We start from the raw sequence: 12,498 nt of genomic DNA, 5'->3' as shown, positions 1-12,498 counted from the left end.
TCTGCACTTTAGATATTCTGTGATTCTGTCTTTTCTAAATGCAGTATACGTTGGATGTTGTCCATAGTCAGTTTGCCCAGTGTTTGCCACTTGAAAATATATGTAGCCAGACAGTAATGTGTTGATGATTTGAGCGCTCCAAGTTCACTGGCAACGTTGATGAGAACACCAGCTACTTCCTGACACGTTTTTGTAGTGCAAGTAATAATCAAATGTAATCTTTTTGTTTTTAAAAAAAAAAAAGCGCCCAAATAACTTGCCCTGAAGATTTTTTAATCAAGATTTTCAGTGTGTTGAGCAATGCTCACTTTTAAACTTTAACTTGAAATTTCCAATGAATGCTGTTCTCTTGTTCAAATTTTAGGATCTTTTAAGGTCTTGTGTACTTGCGTGTCTTGTATTGCAGGTTACCGACGAGGTCCTTTGTGTGTTCACATGTGCCGGAAAAGGCCAAAATAATAGTGTCATAATGAGGAGGTAAAAGGCCAACAGATCTGCAGCAGAAAAAAATGAGTATCCATACTGGTGATGAAAATGTGCTTTGTGTTCAGGTTTTAAATTCTGGCACAGGAGGTCAGAGTTGGCTTTGAAGTCTTTTATTGCATCTCAGCACAATTAAGTTATGTGTGGCTTTTAACGGGTTTGTTTCTTACAAACTGCTGTCACGGTCAATGTGAATGGAGCAGGAGCAGGTCATTTGGTGATTCGTGACTTTTCAAAATGATTGAATGTTGATCTTACCTGTTTTCTATTTTCTGTGCAGGTTTTCTGGTTTTATTAAATGGGTGTTGATACAGCAGCTGATGGCCCCAAGATGTTTTTCACCAGGTCCAATGGGGCATGCTTTATGCTGCTTGGTAAAAGTAAAATAAAGGATTTATCAACCCTTTTTACAGTGAAATGACAAGAGATCCTACTTATTAAATGTCAACATAAATCTTTGCTGTAGACTTGAGATGAGCAACAAACACTCTGCACTGGAAACCAGCAAATGTACCACAGATTTCAAGTAGTGTTATACATCTTGTGAGGAGATGAGAGATGCAAAACTTGTCGTGTTTAGTATTGATATGGGTGGAGAATATTGTGAACTGGAGGGGGGGGGGGGGGGGGGGGGGGGGTTGGCATGTGGAGATGGAGGGAATGGGGGAAAGGAAATCAAGAGGGGTGTTATCATTCATAAATTGGTGCCTTAAATGGTGTGTTCTTTCCCTTTTCTCCTCGCTAGCACATTGGTGGCACATTCCTGTCTTGTCAGAAAGGTCTATATTCTGTTAATTGACAAACATCTTTAATCTTCCCCCGAATTTGTACAGTATGAGGGGATGAAACATTTCTCTAGGTTTGTTGAAAGGAGGATACATTCTCCTTGGCTTCAGTTTGCTTAAATTTACTTTGTGTCTCATGAGAACTGACAAGTGTTAATTTTGGCATTTCTGCACCAATTTTTCAGTTATGAATTATTTGCAACAACTGACCTACAGCAACATTTATTAAATTCTACACGGTGGTACAATCTTTTAACAGATGAAGCCTTAGTTCAGGACTTAAAAAGCCGTAGGGATGTCCTCAAAGTATCCCTGAAGAGATCAAACGTTGTCGCCAGCTGATGGGAGTCCCGGCTTTGTGACCGACAAAAATGGAGGTTTGTTCGGGATGGCACCAGGTTAATCAAGAGACTGGGAGCAAGCAGAGGAGAAACCGAGGCTTCAGAGAGTGCACACACAGCTCTAGATGCCTCATCTGTCTGACTCTTTAGCCCGCATGTGACATAATCTGCAGATCGCACATATCAATCGACTTACCAGCCATTTCGGAAGCCATCAAACCAAGTGGAAACATGTCATTCTTGATCCTGAGGGACTGACCAAGAAGCCAAGCACAACAAGCCTTTGAAAGACAGCCATCTCGGTCAAAATCATGAAAATAGAAACAGTCTGTGGTGTATAAAGGAATATTTTTCCTAAATAGTATTCCTAAATGTTTTAAAAAAAATTTAGAGTATCCAATTTTTTTTTTTAACAATTAAGGGGTAATTTAGCAAGGCCAATCCATCTACCCTGCACATTTTTTGGGTTGTGGAGGTGAGACCCACGCAGACACAGAGTGTGCAAACTCCACATGGACAGTGACCCAGGGCCGGGATCGACCTGGGACCTTGGCGCCGTGGGGCAGCAGTGCTCAGCACTGCGCCACCGTGCCGCCCGATAATATTACTAAATGTGAAGTTTGCTGTTCGCAAACCTGTCACTCCTCCATTCATTCACTCCAGTTTATGAGCAACTGCAACTGTATTCTAATTAACTTCAGGAACTTTTATAAGTCGCTACAATTACCTGGATTGCCTATTTCCATCACTTAGCTTTGTGAATACTTGAACAGTGACCCTGAAGGGGCACACCAGGTTCAATATAGCTCATCTAAGCAGCTGAACATCACAACCGTGCTTCAAATATCAGACTGTGAGCAACACCACATGAGATTTGAAACTGGTAAAGGAAGGATGAAAATAAGTTTTCACAAAAAGAAAACCACTGGAATGATACCAAAAATGAATGGTTGTATCTATCAAGCAAGATTAACCAGGCTCTAGCTTTTTCCTCCAGGAAATATAAAACTTCAGGGGTGTCAGATAAGAGGTCTTCAAGATTCCAAAAGTTTTTAATAGGGTCAACTTAGAAAAGATATTTTGACTTGTGGGCGAGATCAGACTAAGGGTCATGAGTACAAGGTGATCACTGATAATTTCAAAAGGGAATTCAGGAAAAACGTTGGAATGCAGAAACTGCTATCATTGGGAGTAGTTGAAGAAAAGTAGACAAACACACGATGGAGAAAGGAGTTTATGGATATTTTGATAAGGTTAGCTAAAGAAAGGTGGGAGGAGGCTCATGTGGAACTTAAGCATCAGCATATAGACCTTTGGGGCTGTTTGCCAGCTGTACATACTTTATAATACTTCCTAATTTTGAGTTGTCACAAAGTTCTCAACAAATTACTTTTAGAATGTACTTATTGCAATATATGCAAATAGGGTAGTCCGTATGCATGCAGCAAGATTCCTTCAACAGCAAATTAAATAATTGAACAGTATATCAGTTTTAGTGGTGTGATTGAGTCATCAATGTTGGACAGGATAACATCCTGCACTTCTTAGAAAAAATAATTTAATGTTGAAAGACTGAAATAAATTAACTAATTAAAAGAGCAGAAGTGTTTTATTATTTCTTCAAAATAATCTCTTTGACTCCTGTTCGCACTAAGATTATTCTGCAAGAATTATAATGCTAGAAGTTTAACATTAGTTTGGAGCAGTCTTAGTTTTGTTTCCATCAATGTTAAACTCAATGTGGTCTTAAATCTGAGATTAATAATAATAATCTTTATTATTGTCACAAGTGGCTTACATTAACACTGCAATTAAGTTACTGTGAAAAGCCCCTAGTTGCCACATTCCACCACCTGTTCGGGTACACGGAGAATTCAGAATGTCCAATTCGCCGAACAGCACATCTTTCGAGACTTGTGGGAGGAAACTGGAGCACCTGGAGGAAACCCACAGGGAGAATGTGCGGACTCCCACAGACAAGCCGGATTCAAACCTGGGACCCTGGCGCTGTGAAGCAACAGTGCTAACCACTGTGACCATTAAGGTCCAAGCTGACTTTGAAGCAGTGCAGATTGAGATGTCCTTCTCGGGCGAGTTTCTGCTTCATCCCAGTTTTGGAGTATTTGCATTTGTATTTGTAGTAGAGGTGTGGCATAGTGTTCAGCGAAACAGCTTCATACTGATGCTGTATTGTAAATGCACCCGTGGATGTATCATTGAATAGACTCATATCAGAAGAATGTCATTCGGTCCGTGATATCTGCTGGCTCAAAGGGCAAACCAATTAGTTCTACTCTCTTGCTCTTGCTGGAGGATGATGCAGAACGACACAAACGGCCCAGGTTCAATTCTTGGAATGGCCCTGGTAGTTAATGAAAGCCTAACTCGTTTATTGACCCACGCTTGTGGAGTGGTGCACCAAAAGCTATATATAACTGATTTGTTTTCTCCCTAATGGAGCGAGATCCTATGATCCTTTGTGAATTATGGATAATGAATTACTAAATTCCTGATTATCAATCCAGCTGGCAGTGGAAGCAGTTTCTTCCATTGTATCCCTCGTTTTCAACTCTTCAATTAAATCTCCTCTTCAACTTCTCTTCTGTAAAGGGAACATTTCCAGTTAGCTCAATCAATTTTCTTTTACTACAAAATGTGAAATGCAAACAGAAAAAGCTCGAACTGATCAGTAGATAAGGCAGCAGCAATGCCCTGCTGAATATTTCTGGCATTTTCTTTTTTTTTTTCAACTGTATGAAGTCAGATGGTATTACTTGTTCGTTTGGTATTATTTGCATACCTACAAATGTAGGAAATATCTCATTGCGCCAATGAAGGAATTCATTAAAGTGGTGGGAGATTGACATTTTCCGAGAGCTTATGGAGTTCAAGCCCAACTTGTCCATGTAACTGTGAATTTGTTACTGTAACTTCAAAAGTACATAACTCCGATGTGTAAAGGATCCTCCAAGATATCAATAATGGTATGCGGAATGCAAAATTTACAAGTTGACAACAGGCATGGTTTGGAAAATACATATCAACATTTGCTTCCCGATACTACACATCGGTTTTTCATGGCAGTTTGCAATAAACTGACGGATTGACCTTTAACTGGTGTACTTAGTAACAAAATCAAGCCTACAAGGAAAGGCATAATCAATAGAATTGATGTAGAAAAATGGTTACTGTAAGAATTTCTGTTTTCAGCATTTCAACACCATATTTTCCCATACAGCACATTAGTTTAATAAGAGCTTGACAATTAACCATCACCTGAGAAAGTGGGCCTTAAACACTGTTTACTAAGATGTCTTACTGTAAAGTTTTATATTCCTAAGGGGATGACATCTGTTGAAATTTATAGCTTTCGGTCATTCACAGGGCTCTGGCTCACAGCACACAATTCATGAGCATATCAGGAGAATCCGAGTGGAGAAAAGAAGCATCTTAACTAATTTGTTTACTGTAGATGTGTTGCATTTATTGGATGGTTAACCTGGGCATCAAAATATTCCCCTGTCATCTGAATTTAAAAAAATGATTGGCTGAAAGTTAATTATTTGTCACACCCCAAATAACATGCATATCTCATTCAGCTTAACTAGGTCTTTCAGCCAGGTCTCTGCTTTTTCATGTATCAGGAGATGAGAATTTTTAAAATTCTAACCTTGCATTTCTTTGCCCCAATGCTGAATTGTTAGACGGCATTGCTTTCCTCTCATTTTTTTTATTTAGTGCTATTTCTTTGAACTCTTGCATTTTTAAGAAGCATTTTGTTTTCATTGTGATTTTAATACCATGCTGATCTACCCATTTTCTTTTTGAGGGCAGCTTTTTTTTCTCTTCTCATTGCTTGGGTCTCACTGCAACACTTGAAGATGCGAAAAGTGGCTGCACCTTTCATTCCTACCTGTTTACAATTTGAAGTGGCTGCCTGCTGCCCTGTGGTACGGCTGATTGCAGTAACTCGCCATTTGAAAGAATCTGGAGACGGACCTGCGTCTAATTATTCTTTTGTGAAGCACACTGGCTTCGCTGATGGTAGGCATCACTTAGCCAACTAATTTGGAATCCCCTCCACCAGCACCCACTACAATAATGCAAAGGTTACTATAATAGCGTAAATAGGATGTGAAGAGATGGTTTAACTGAGTTCCGATATCAGCACTGTGGTCTTGAATATATTCGCGAGATCGCATCTAATTTTGAGTGAAGTTTGAATGTGACAATGTTTACTGACAGATTGTTCAGGTGCAGTATAGATGGCAAATCACAGATGATGGTCCGTAACTGCTTTAAATGCCACACAAATTAATTGACCAGAGCACATCTGTTATTCACTCAAACTCTTCTGGGGCAGGGACGTTCACTGCGGCGAAGTTCAAACCCCACGACTGGCTGACATCTCCAAATGTAAATGCCAGTTACCCCTCTGGGGAAAATAAAGCTAATTTACACTGCAAGGTTACGAGAATTCAGTGAAATTGAAGATTCTTTTTAAAGCTAACTTTTTACATCCTCTAAATTAAACAGACAATCGCAGGAAAAAATGTGCCTATTGAACTGTTTATGGTAGGGCGGCACGGTGGCGCAGCGGTTAGCACTGCTGCCTCACGGCACCGAGGACCCGGATTCGATCCCGGCCCCGGGTCACTGTCCCTGTCAAGTTTGCACACTCTCCCTCTGTCTGCGTGGTTCTCACCCCCACAACCCAAGGTAGGTGGATTGGCCACGCTAAATTGCCCCTTAATTGGAAGAAATGAAATGTTAATGCTGAAAGGATTTTCGCAGATTAACTCATGCATGCTGGACAGGTGCATGATAATTATTGTATTTATTTTGTATTTAGAATATTAATTTTTCTAGTTTATGTCACATTCATTTTGATCAGCCACTCTTTACAAAGTTCTATTTTTTAATTTAGTTAAAATTGGTTTCATTGTAAACAGAAACAAATAACATTCCACAATTTGTCAAATCAGATCTTTTCTGGCTTACTTGTAGTATTCTTGTCAGAAAGTTGTTTTTGCAAGCTCCAATCCAGCAGTCACCCGTTTCCATTCCTATCTTTTTGGTTGTAGCCAGAGAATAGCTGCAATGGCTTCTCTTCCTGCTTCTGAGCCACTCCCTCTGGTACCCCCCAGGATCTACCTTAAGCCTTTCCTATTTTCATTTACATGCTGCCCCTCAATGGCATCATATTCCATGTGTACACCGGCAAAAGCCTCACCCCCACCTCTCCCAATTCCTCTGCTGTCTCAAAATAATCCGACTACTTGTCCAGCATGCAGAATTGGATGAGCAGAAATTTCTTTCAAGAAAATATTGGGAAGACTGAATTTACTGCCTTTGTTCCCTGCCACAAACTCCATTAACTTCAATCCTTCGCCATCAACTCCCTTCCTCTCCAGATTGTTTGTAACATTGATGTCATATCAGCTTACAACCACACATGCATGCAATCACTTAGACTTCTTATTTCCACCTCTGTAACATTCCTTGACACAGTCACGGTCTCAACTCGTCTCCTGAAACTCTTGTCCGTGGCTTTTCGGCCTCCATACTTGACTCTTCTTTTATATTCTTGACTGGCCCCCGTTCGTACACATTTTACACTTTTCATAAACTCAAAACTCATCTGAAATTCTGCTACCCATGTCTTAACTCACACCAAATCCTGTTCACCCATTACCCTGATGCTCGCTAATGTATATTGTTAAGCAGGGCCTCAGTTTAAAGTTTGCATCCTCGTTTTCTAATCTCCCCATTGCCGTTTCTCTGTAACTTCCTCTAGCCCTAAAAACCTTTGAGATATCTGAGCTCCTTTAATCTGGCCTCTTCATCATCATCAATTTCCATCACTTCACCATAGGTGGTGGTTCTTGCAGCTCTTGAGGCGCTGTAATTTCCTCCTCAAACTTTTGCAACTCTCTATCTCTTTTGTCCTCCCCCTTTAAGACACTCCTTGAAACCTACCATTTTAACCAAAGGGTTGGTTGGCTGCCCTAATATCCTCTTATGTGGCTCAGTACCATCTTTTGTTTTATAATGCTCTTGTGTCTAAGTACAATGTGTTGATGTTGTTTACCTGAATGTTTCAACTAATTCACACTCAATTGCAGAACCTAGGGAATGCAAATAAGCCACTATATGAAGGCCCTTCTGCCGCTGTATGGTGGTTCCGATGTGTATTTCGGATCTGAGAATACAATTTGAAGAGCAAGACATATTCCCAGTATCCCTGCCAGGACTTGCTCTTGATCAACATTGAAAGCAGTTTAAATGGCCATTCATCGTATTGTTGTTTGTGGCATCGTATTGGGTGCAGCATGATCGCTGTGTAGGCTTAAATGATAGCCATTGATTTTCTGTGGAGCTCTGAGATATTGCTGAGATGGGATGTATCTTTTTCATCATGGGTGAAAAATAAGGCAAATGCCATGGGATATATAATTGAGACCGGATCCTAATACTCAGTCCTCAAGTAAAAATATAGAGGAACTGAAGGAGCAGAGTCCACAAGTATATTTAGACATATATTCATTCCAGTATATGGGTAGTTCCATTAGGTTTCATCCTGGATTTGATGATATATCGTATAATGTTAAACTTGATTTTCCTTTCCCTTGCAGACCTATCAGAAATAGAACCAAATGTTTTCCTCCGACCTTTCCTGGAAGTCATCCGATCGGAAGATACAACAGGACCTATCACCGGGTTGGCTCTGACGTCTGTTAACAAGTTTCTGTCATATGGATTGATAGGTAAGTATGTTTCTTAAACATAAAATGCTCTGATGCTGAATTATAAGCACTCCTACTAAAGTTTCAGCAGGAAACAGTCCTTCAGTTCTCCAATGAATCGTCCCAACTTGGATTTCTGAGGCTAATCATAGGCCTCTCTTTTCAGCAATAATTCTTTACTTCATTTTAAAATTCAGAACTGTATACCTACCTCTGGACAAGAGGGCCTATGCAGTCGATGAACATTAGAGTAACTTAATGTGACTCGGTCTCTGTTGTCCTTCCCACTTCTGCAGAAATCTCTGTCCCTAATTTGCTGATGGCACAAATAAGCTGAGCAAGTTGCTGGTGCTGGGGTTTTAGGTGTGAAGCTATGGTACTTCCTAATTCCATTTTGAGCCCTAGGGACTCTCACTTTCAGTGGTCTGAACTTTGTGCTTCTCCATAGTCAAATGTGAATAACTGTTGCTCCACCATTGCTTGACCAAGTGATTGGTAAAGATGCAAATGATTGCCAGAAAAATACATTGAGCATGCTTACTTGAGATAATTTCAGTTTTGGTTTTGAAAGGAAGTTTTGGTTTTGTTCTGTGTGCCTCGTTTCAACTATCTGATTTATAGTTATTTAGTCCTAAACTGGGACACTGGTGCTTTGACATGAAACACAGCGGTTTCCTCAGCATTTTATGTAGCTTGAGGTTGTTGCTGGCAGCTTAGACTGGGTCAAATGGAAAAAGAGCTCCTTATACAACAGTTTTAATTATTTGCTTGAGTACCTTCCACATTTTGGAGGAGAAGATGGGGAGGATAGAGGGAAACTTTGCATTTAAGGTATTGAATGATGCGCTTTTTCTTCAACCTAAATGTTTTAGTGTGGATTTTAATTGTCAAAAAACACTTTCAGCAAATTTGCACAAGGCTGTTTCAATTTACAATGACATTTACTTGTCTGTGTGTGTTTTTCCTCTCATCACATTTGAAGCACTTTCACAAAACCCAGATGGGGATCAGCTGATTTGCTTTGCTTTCAGTAAAAGAAATTTGAATTTTTTTTGAACTTCAATATAAAAATGTGTTGATTTTTTTTTGAAAAGGCATGGGCTGAGAAGTCAGCCATTAGAAGGCTGCATGGTCGATAGAATCAGAGCATCATGCACAGATCCAGATAGAGAATTTTGGGAGGGCGAGGGAAAAGCCTAATTTGTTCACTCAGGAAACCAATGAAGCCATGAAGAAATACTCCATTGGACTGCTTAGGTGATTGTCGACAGCAGTTGACAATCATTTTCGATGACTGAAAATAAATCCCATCTTGTGTGCTGACATAACCCTGGTCCATCCTCCGTTATGTAACATAATTAGCTTGGCCACATGGACCGAATCTAATACTGTCATTAGTTTGCAGAGATGAATAAAGCACAAGAATGTTAAACATGTTGTGATGCTTGCAAAGTGGGTCAGAATGAAAATGATGGCTTGAATTGGATCAAACATATGGTTTTCTCAAAATTAATTTCAGTTGGCCTCATTTAAAGTTTTAAAACTTCACTCCTGTATTTGTTTCTTGTAATAACCTACTTTTCAGAGCAGACCAGCATCGGTTACTACCGCACTATCATATAAGGCCCTGTTCTTTGTAGACAGAAAGAACACTATGCACATTGTGCTTGTTTCAGCTGAGCAAAACAAGTGATAACCATTCACTGGCTCATTCCACGGGGCAATGCTGTATAATAATAATCTTTATTGTCACAAGTAGGCTTACATTAACACTGCAATGAAGTTACTGTGAAAATCCCCTGGTCGCCTGTTTGGGTACACTGAGGGAGAATTCAGAATGTCCAAATTACCTAACAGCTCATCTTTTGGGACCTGTGGGAGGAAACCGGAGCACCCGGAGGAAACCCGCCCAGACACTGGGAGAACGTGCAGACTGTGACCCAAGTCGGGAATCGAATCTGGGGCCTTGCCGCTGTGAAGCAACAGTGCTAAACAGTGTGCTACCATCCCGCCCAAACAGTTAAGTTGCCTGGTTAGTTTAAAACCATTACTGTTGGTCAGCATCAACTGGAGCATTCTCCCCTTGCGATGCCTCTACCAATCAGAGTCCACTTGCCATCCAAAGACCACCCTCTTGTCCTATAGTATAGTTTCCCCTGATTTTGGTATTCTTGTGATTGTCCTGAAGCGTGCAAGAAAGAAAGCTTTGACAAAATGTCTTTTCTCAGGAATACTCCAGTTCTGTTTTTTCCAAGTGCATTTCCATGAAAAACTCCAGCATCTTCCTCAAGACTAGTAGAAGTACAAAAGGGCAGAAAGATTTCAATTTGATTGAATCCCCTTTTTTCAGTTTAAATTTGTCTTAAATGCATAGTGGAATCTCCATGCAATAAAGTGAAAAGGCTGGCCAAAAGCAAGTGTGTAGAGTTTTGGAAATATTTGGAATTTGTTCCCTCCTTTTTCTCAACTTAGCTATTCTTCCTCCTCGCCTGACACAGCTGATGTTCAACTGATGTAACGGCCCAACTCTACCACGATAAGCGGGGCTGTAGATCTTATTACCACTCACCACTCGACAGCATGGTGGCGCAGTGGTTAGCATTGCTGCCGCACGGCGCTGAGGCCCCAGGTTCGATCCCGGCTCTGGGTCACTGTCCGTGTGGAGTTTGCACATTCTCCCCGTGTTTGCATGGGTTTCGCCCCCACAACCAAGAGATGTGCAGGGTAGGTGGATTGGCCACGCTAAATTGCCCCTTAATTGGAAAAAATGAATTGGGTACTCTTAATTTTTTTTTTTAAATTACCATTCAGCACTGGCCTGCTGCTACCTCTAACTCGGACTTCTAATCAGCATACCAAACAATGAACAGCAGAGTGATAATTTCTTTCTGTACCCTCTGCTTGTGTGAATTTAGTGGACCGCTGTGACATTGGGATCTCGGTGCTGCTCCTTCATTTGCTGAACTAATTTTAAATCATTGAAAACCACCAGTGAATCTATAAAATTATTTTGATGTTTCAGAGAAAAATTCAACAGCACTTTACACCGGAGACTAGGACTTAGTCGACATGTTGGTTCTATTGAGACAGAGTTCTTCAAACTTTTCTTCCTGGGACCCACTTTTGCCATCTGGCCGATCTTCAGGACCGCGCCGGCTGAGCATCGCGCACATGCCACGATCGCTTACTTTTAATGCGAAAGGGGGAGCCTGCTTGGTCCTCGCAGTCTCTCTTGAATCAGTTTCAAAGGAGGAGAGGGCAATGCGCATATCAGGTGCCGACTTCAGCCAGTTCCTTTGTGCCGTCTTCATCTTTATGAAAACGGAAAATCCAACCCCGCACATGTATGTTGTCGTGAAGGGAAATAGCAACACAATGCTTGTTTTACTCAGCACTGGATACTCCTGGGAAATGCTACACCAGAATGCTGACAGCCTCAAAGGCTTTTGCCGTGTTTTTAATACAGGTTAGCTACAGCAGCGTAGTCTTTTAATTTGGAGTCAGCTCTCAGTTAATACCTGACTTTGGGGTCTCAACCTCAAAAGGAATTTTTCACCCACCACTTCTCTTTCAAAATCTGAAACTTTCCCTCTCATTTACCAGTACTTCCTCAGTACACCTGGGCTTTGCATCCTTATTTGCGTTGGCACAGTTGACAAAACCATACCTCAAGAAATCATCTTTCACTGCTTTGTTACCGAGTTAAATTTCTTTGTAGCTTTTAACCAGAGGCCCTGGAGCTCTGTATGGAATTAACGCTAGCACTGCTCTGCCTTGTCCTGGATTCTTCTGAGTAGCTCTCTCCATCAGATTCCGTTGTGAGATCCCGTCCAATAGGTGAACTGCCTATTTGAGTCACTGGCCATCTCTTATTTTTAAGAAAACCATGCATTTCCACAGTTCACTTGCCTTGCTTGCCAGCAACTGGAAAATGGAAGCAACACTGCTCTTGTGGTTTGTACCAAAAGCACGTTCCTGGAGGGCACTTGATATCAAGTGTGTGTGCAGAGCACGTGACCTGCTCTCTGCTGCCGCGTCTGGCTGGAAGACTCCACACAGCCTCATTTATTTCCATTTAAAAGATGGCAGTGGTTGCCATTCTCAATGTAAAAGCCGGTAGTGGCTGTTGGGCACTTCTCCCAT

The 12,498-nt window shown here is 41.0% G+C and overlaps 1 protein-coding gene and 1 long non-coding RNA gene across 9 annotated transcripts in view; one reads left to right on the top strand and one right to left on the bottom strand.

Annotated features, from left to right (window-relative positions):
* Positions 1-12,498, top strand: part of gbf1 (golgi brefeldin A resistant guanine nucleotide exchange factor 1) — a 281,444-nt gene that overhangs the window by 127,618 nt on the left and 141,328 nt on the right. For all 6 annotated transcript variants that reach the window (XM_072491408.1, XM_072491407.1, XM_072491406.1 and 3 more), the window contains one exon: positions 8,245-8,376. In XM_072491408.1, the coding sequence (XP_072347509.1) occupies positions 8,245-8,376 (132 nt within the window). The remainder of the gene's footprint in view (positions 1-8,244; positions 8,377-12,498) is intronic.
* The window catches only part of LOC140403492 (uncharacterized), a 114,128-nt gene that overhangs the window by 74,504 nt on the left and 27,126 nt on the right, over positions 1-12,498 (bottom strand). For all 3 annotated transcript variants that reach the window (XR_011938339.1, XR_011938338.1, XR_011938337.1), the window contains exon 2: positions 742-853. This is a non-coding gene — a long non-coding RNA (uncharacterized lncRNA). The remainder of the gene's footprint in view (positions 1-741; positions 854-12,498) is intronic.

This window comes from Scyliorhinus torazame, chromosome 28 (assembly GCF_047496885.1).
Source record: "Scyliorhinus torazame isolate Kashiwa2021f chromosome 28, sScyTor2.1, whole genome shotgun sequence".
Taxonomy (NCBI): Eukaryota; Metazoa; Chordata; class Chondrichthyes; order Carcharhiniformes; family Scyliorhinidae; genus Scyliorhinus; species Scyliorhinus torazame.
Note: the sequence above shows the minus strand (reverse complement) of the source record. Positions and strands in the feature narration are given on the sequence as shown.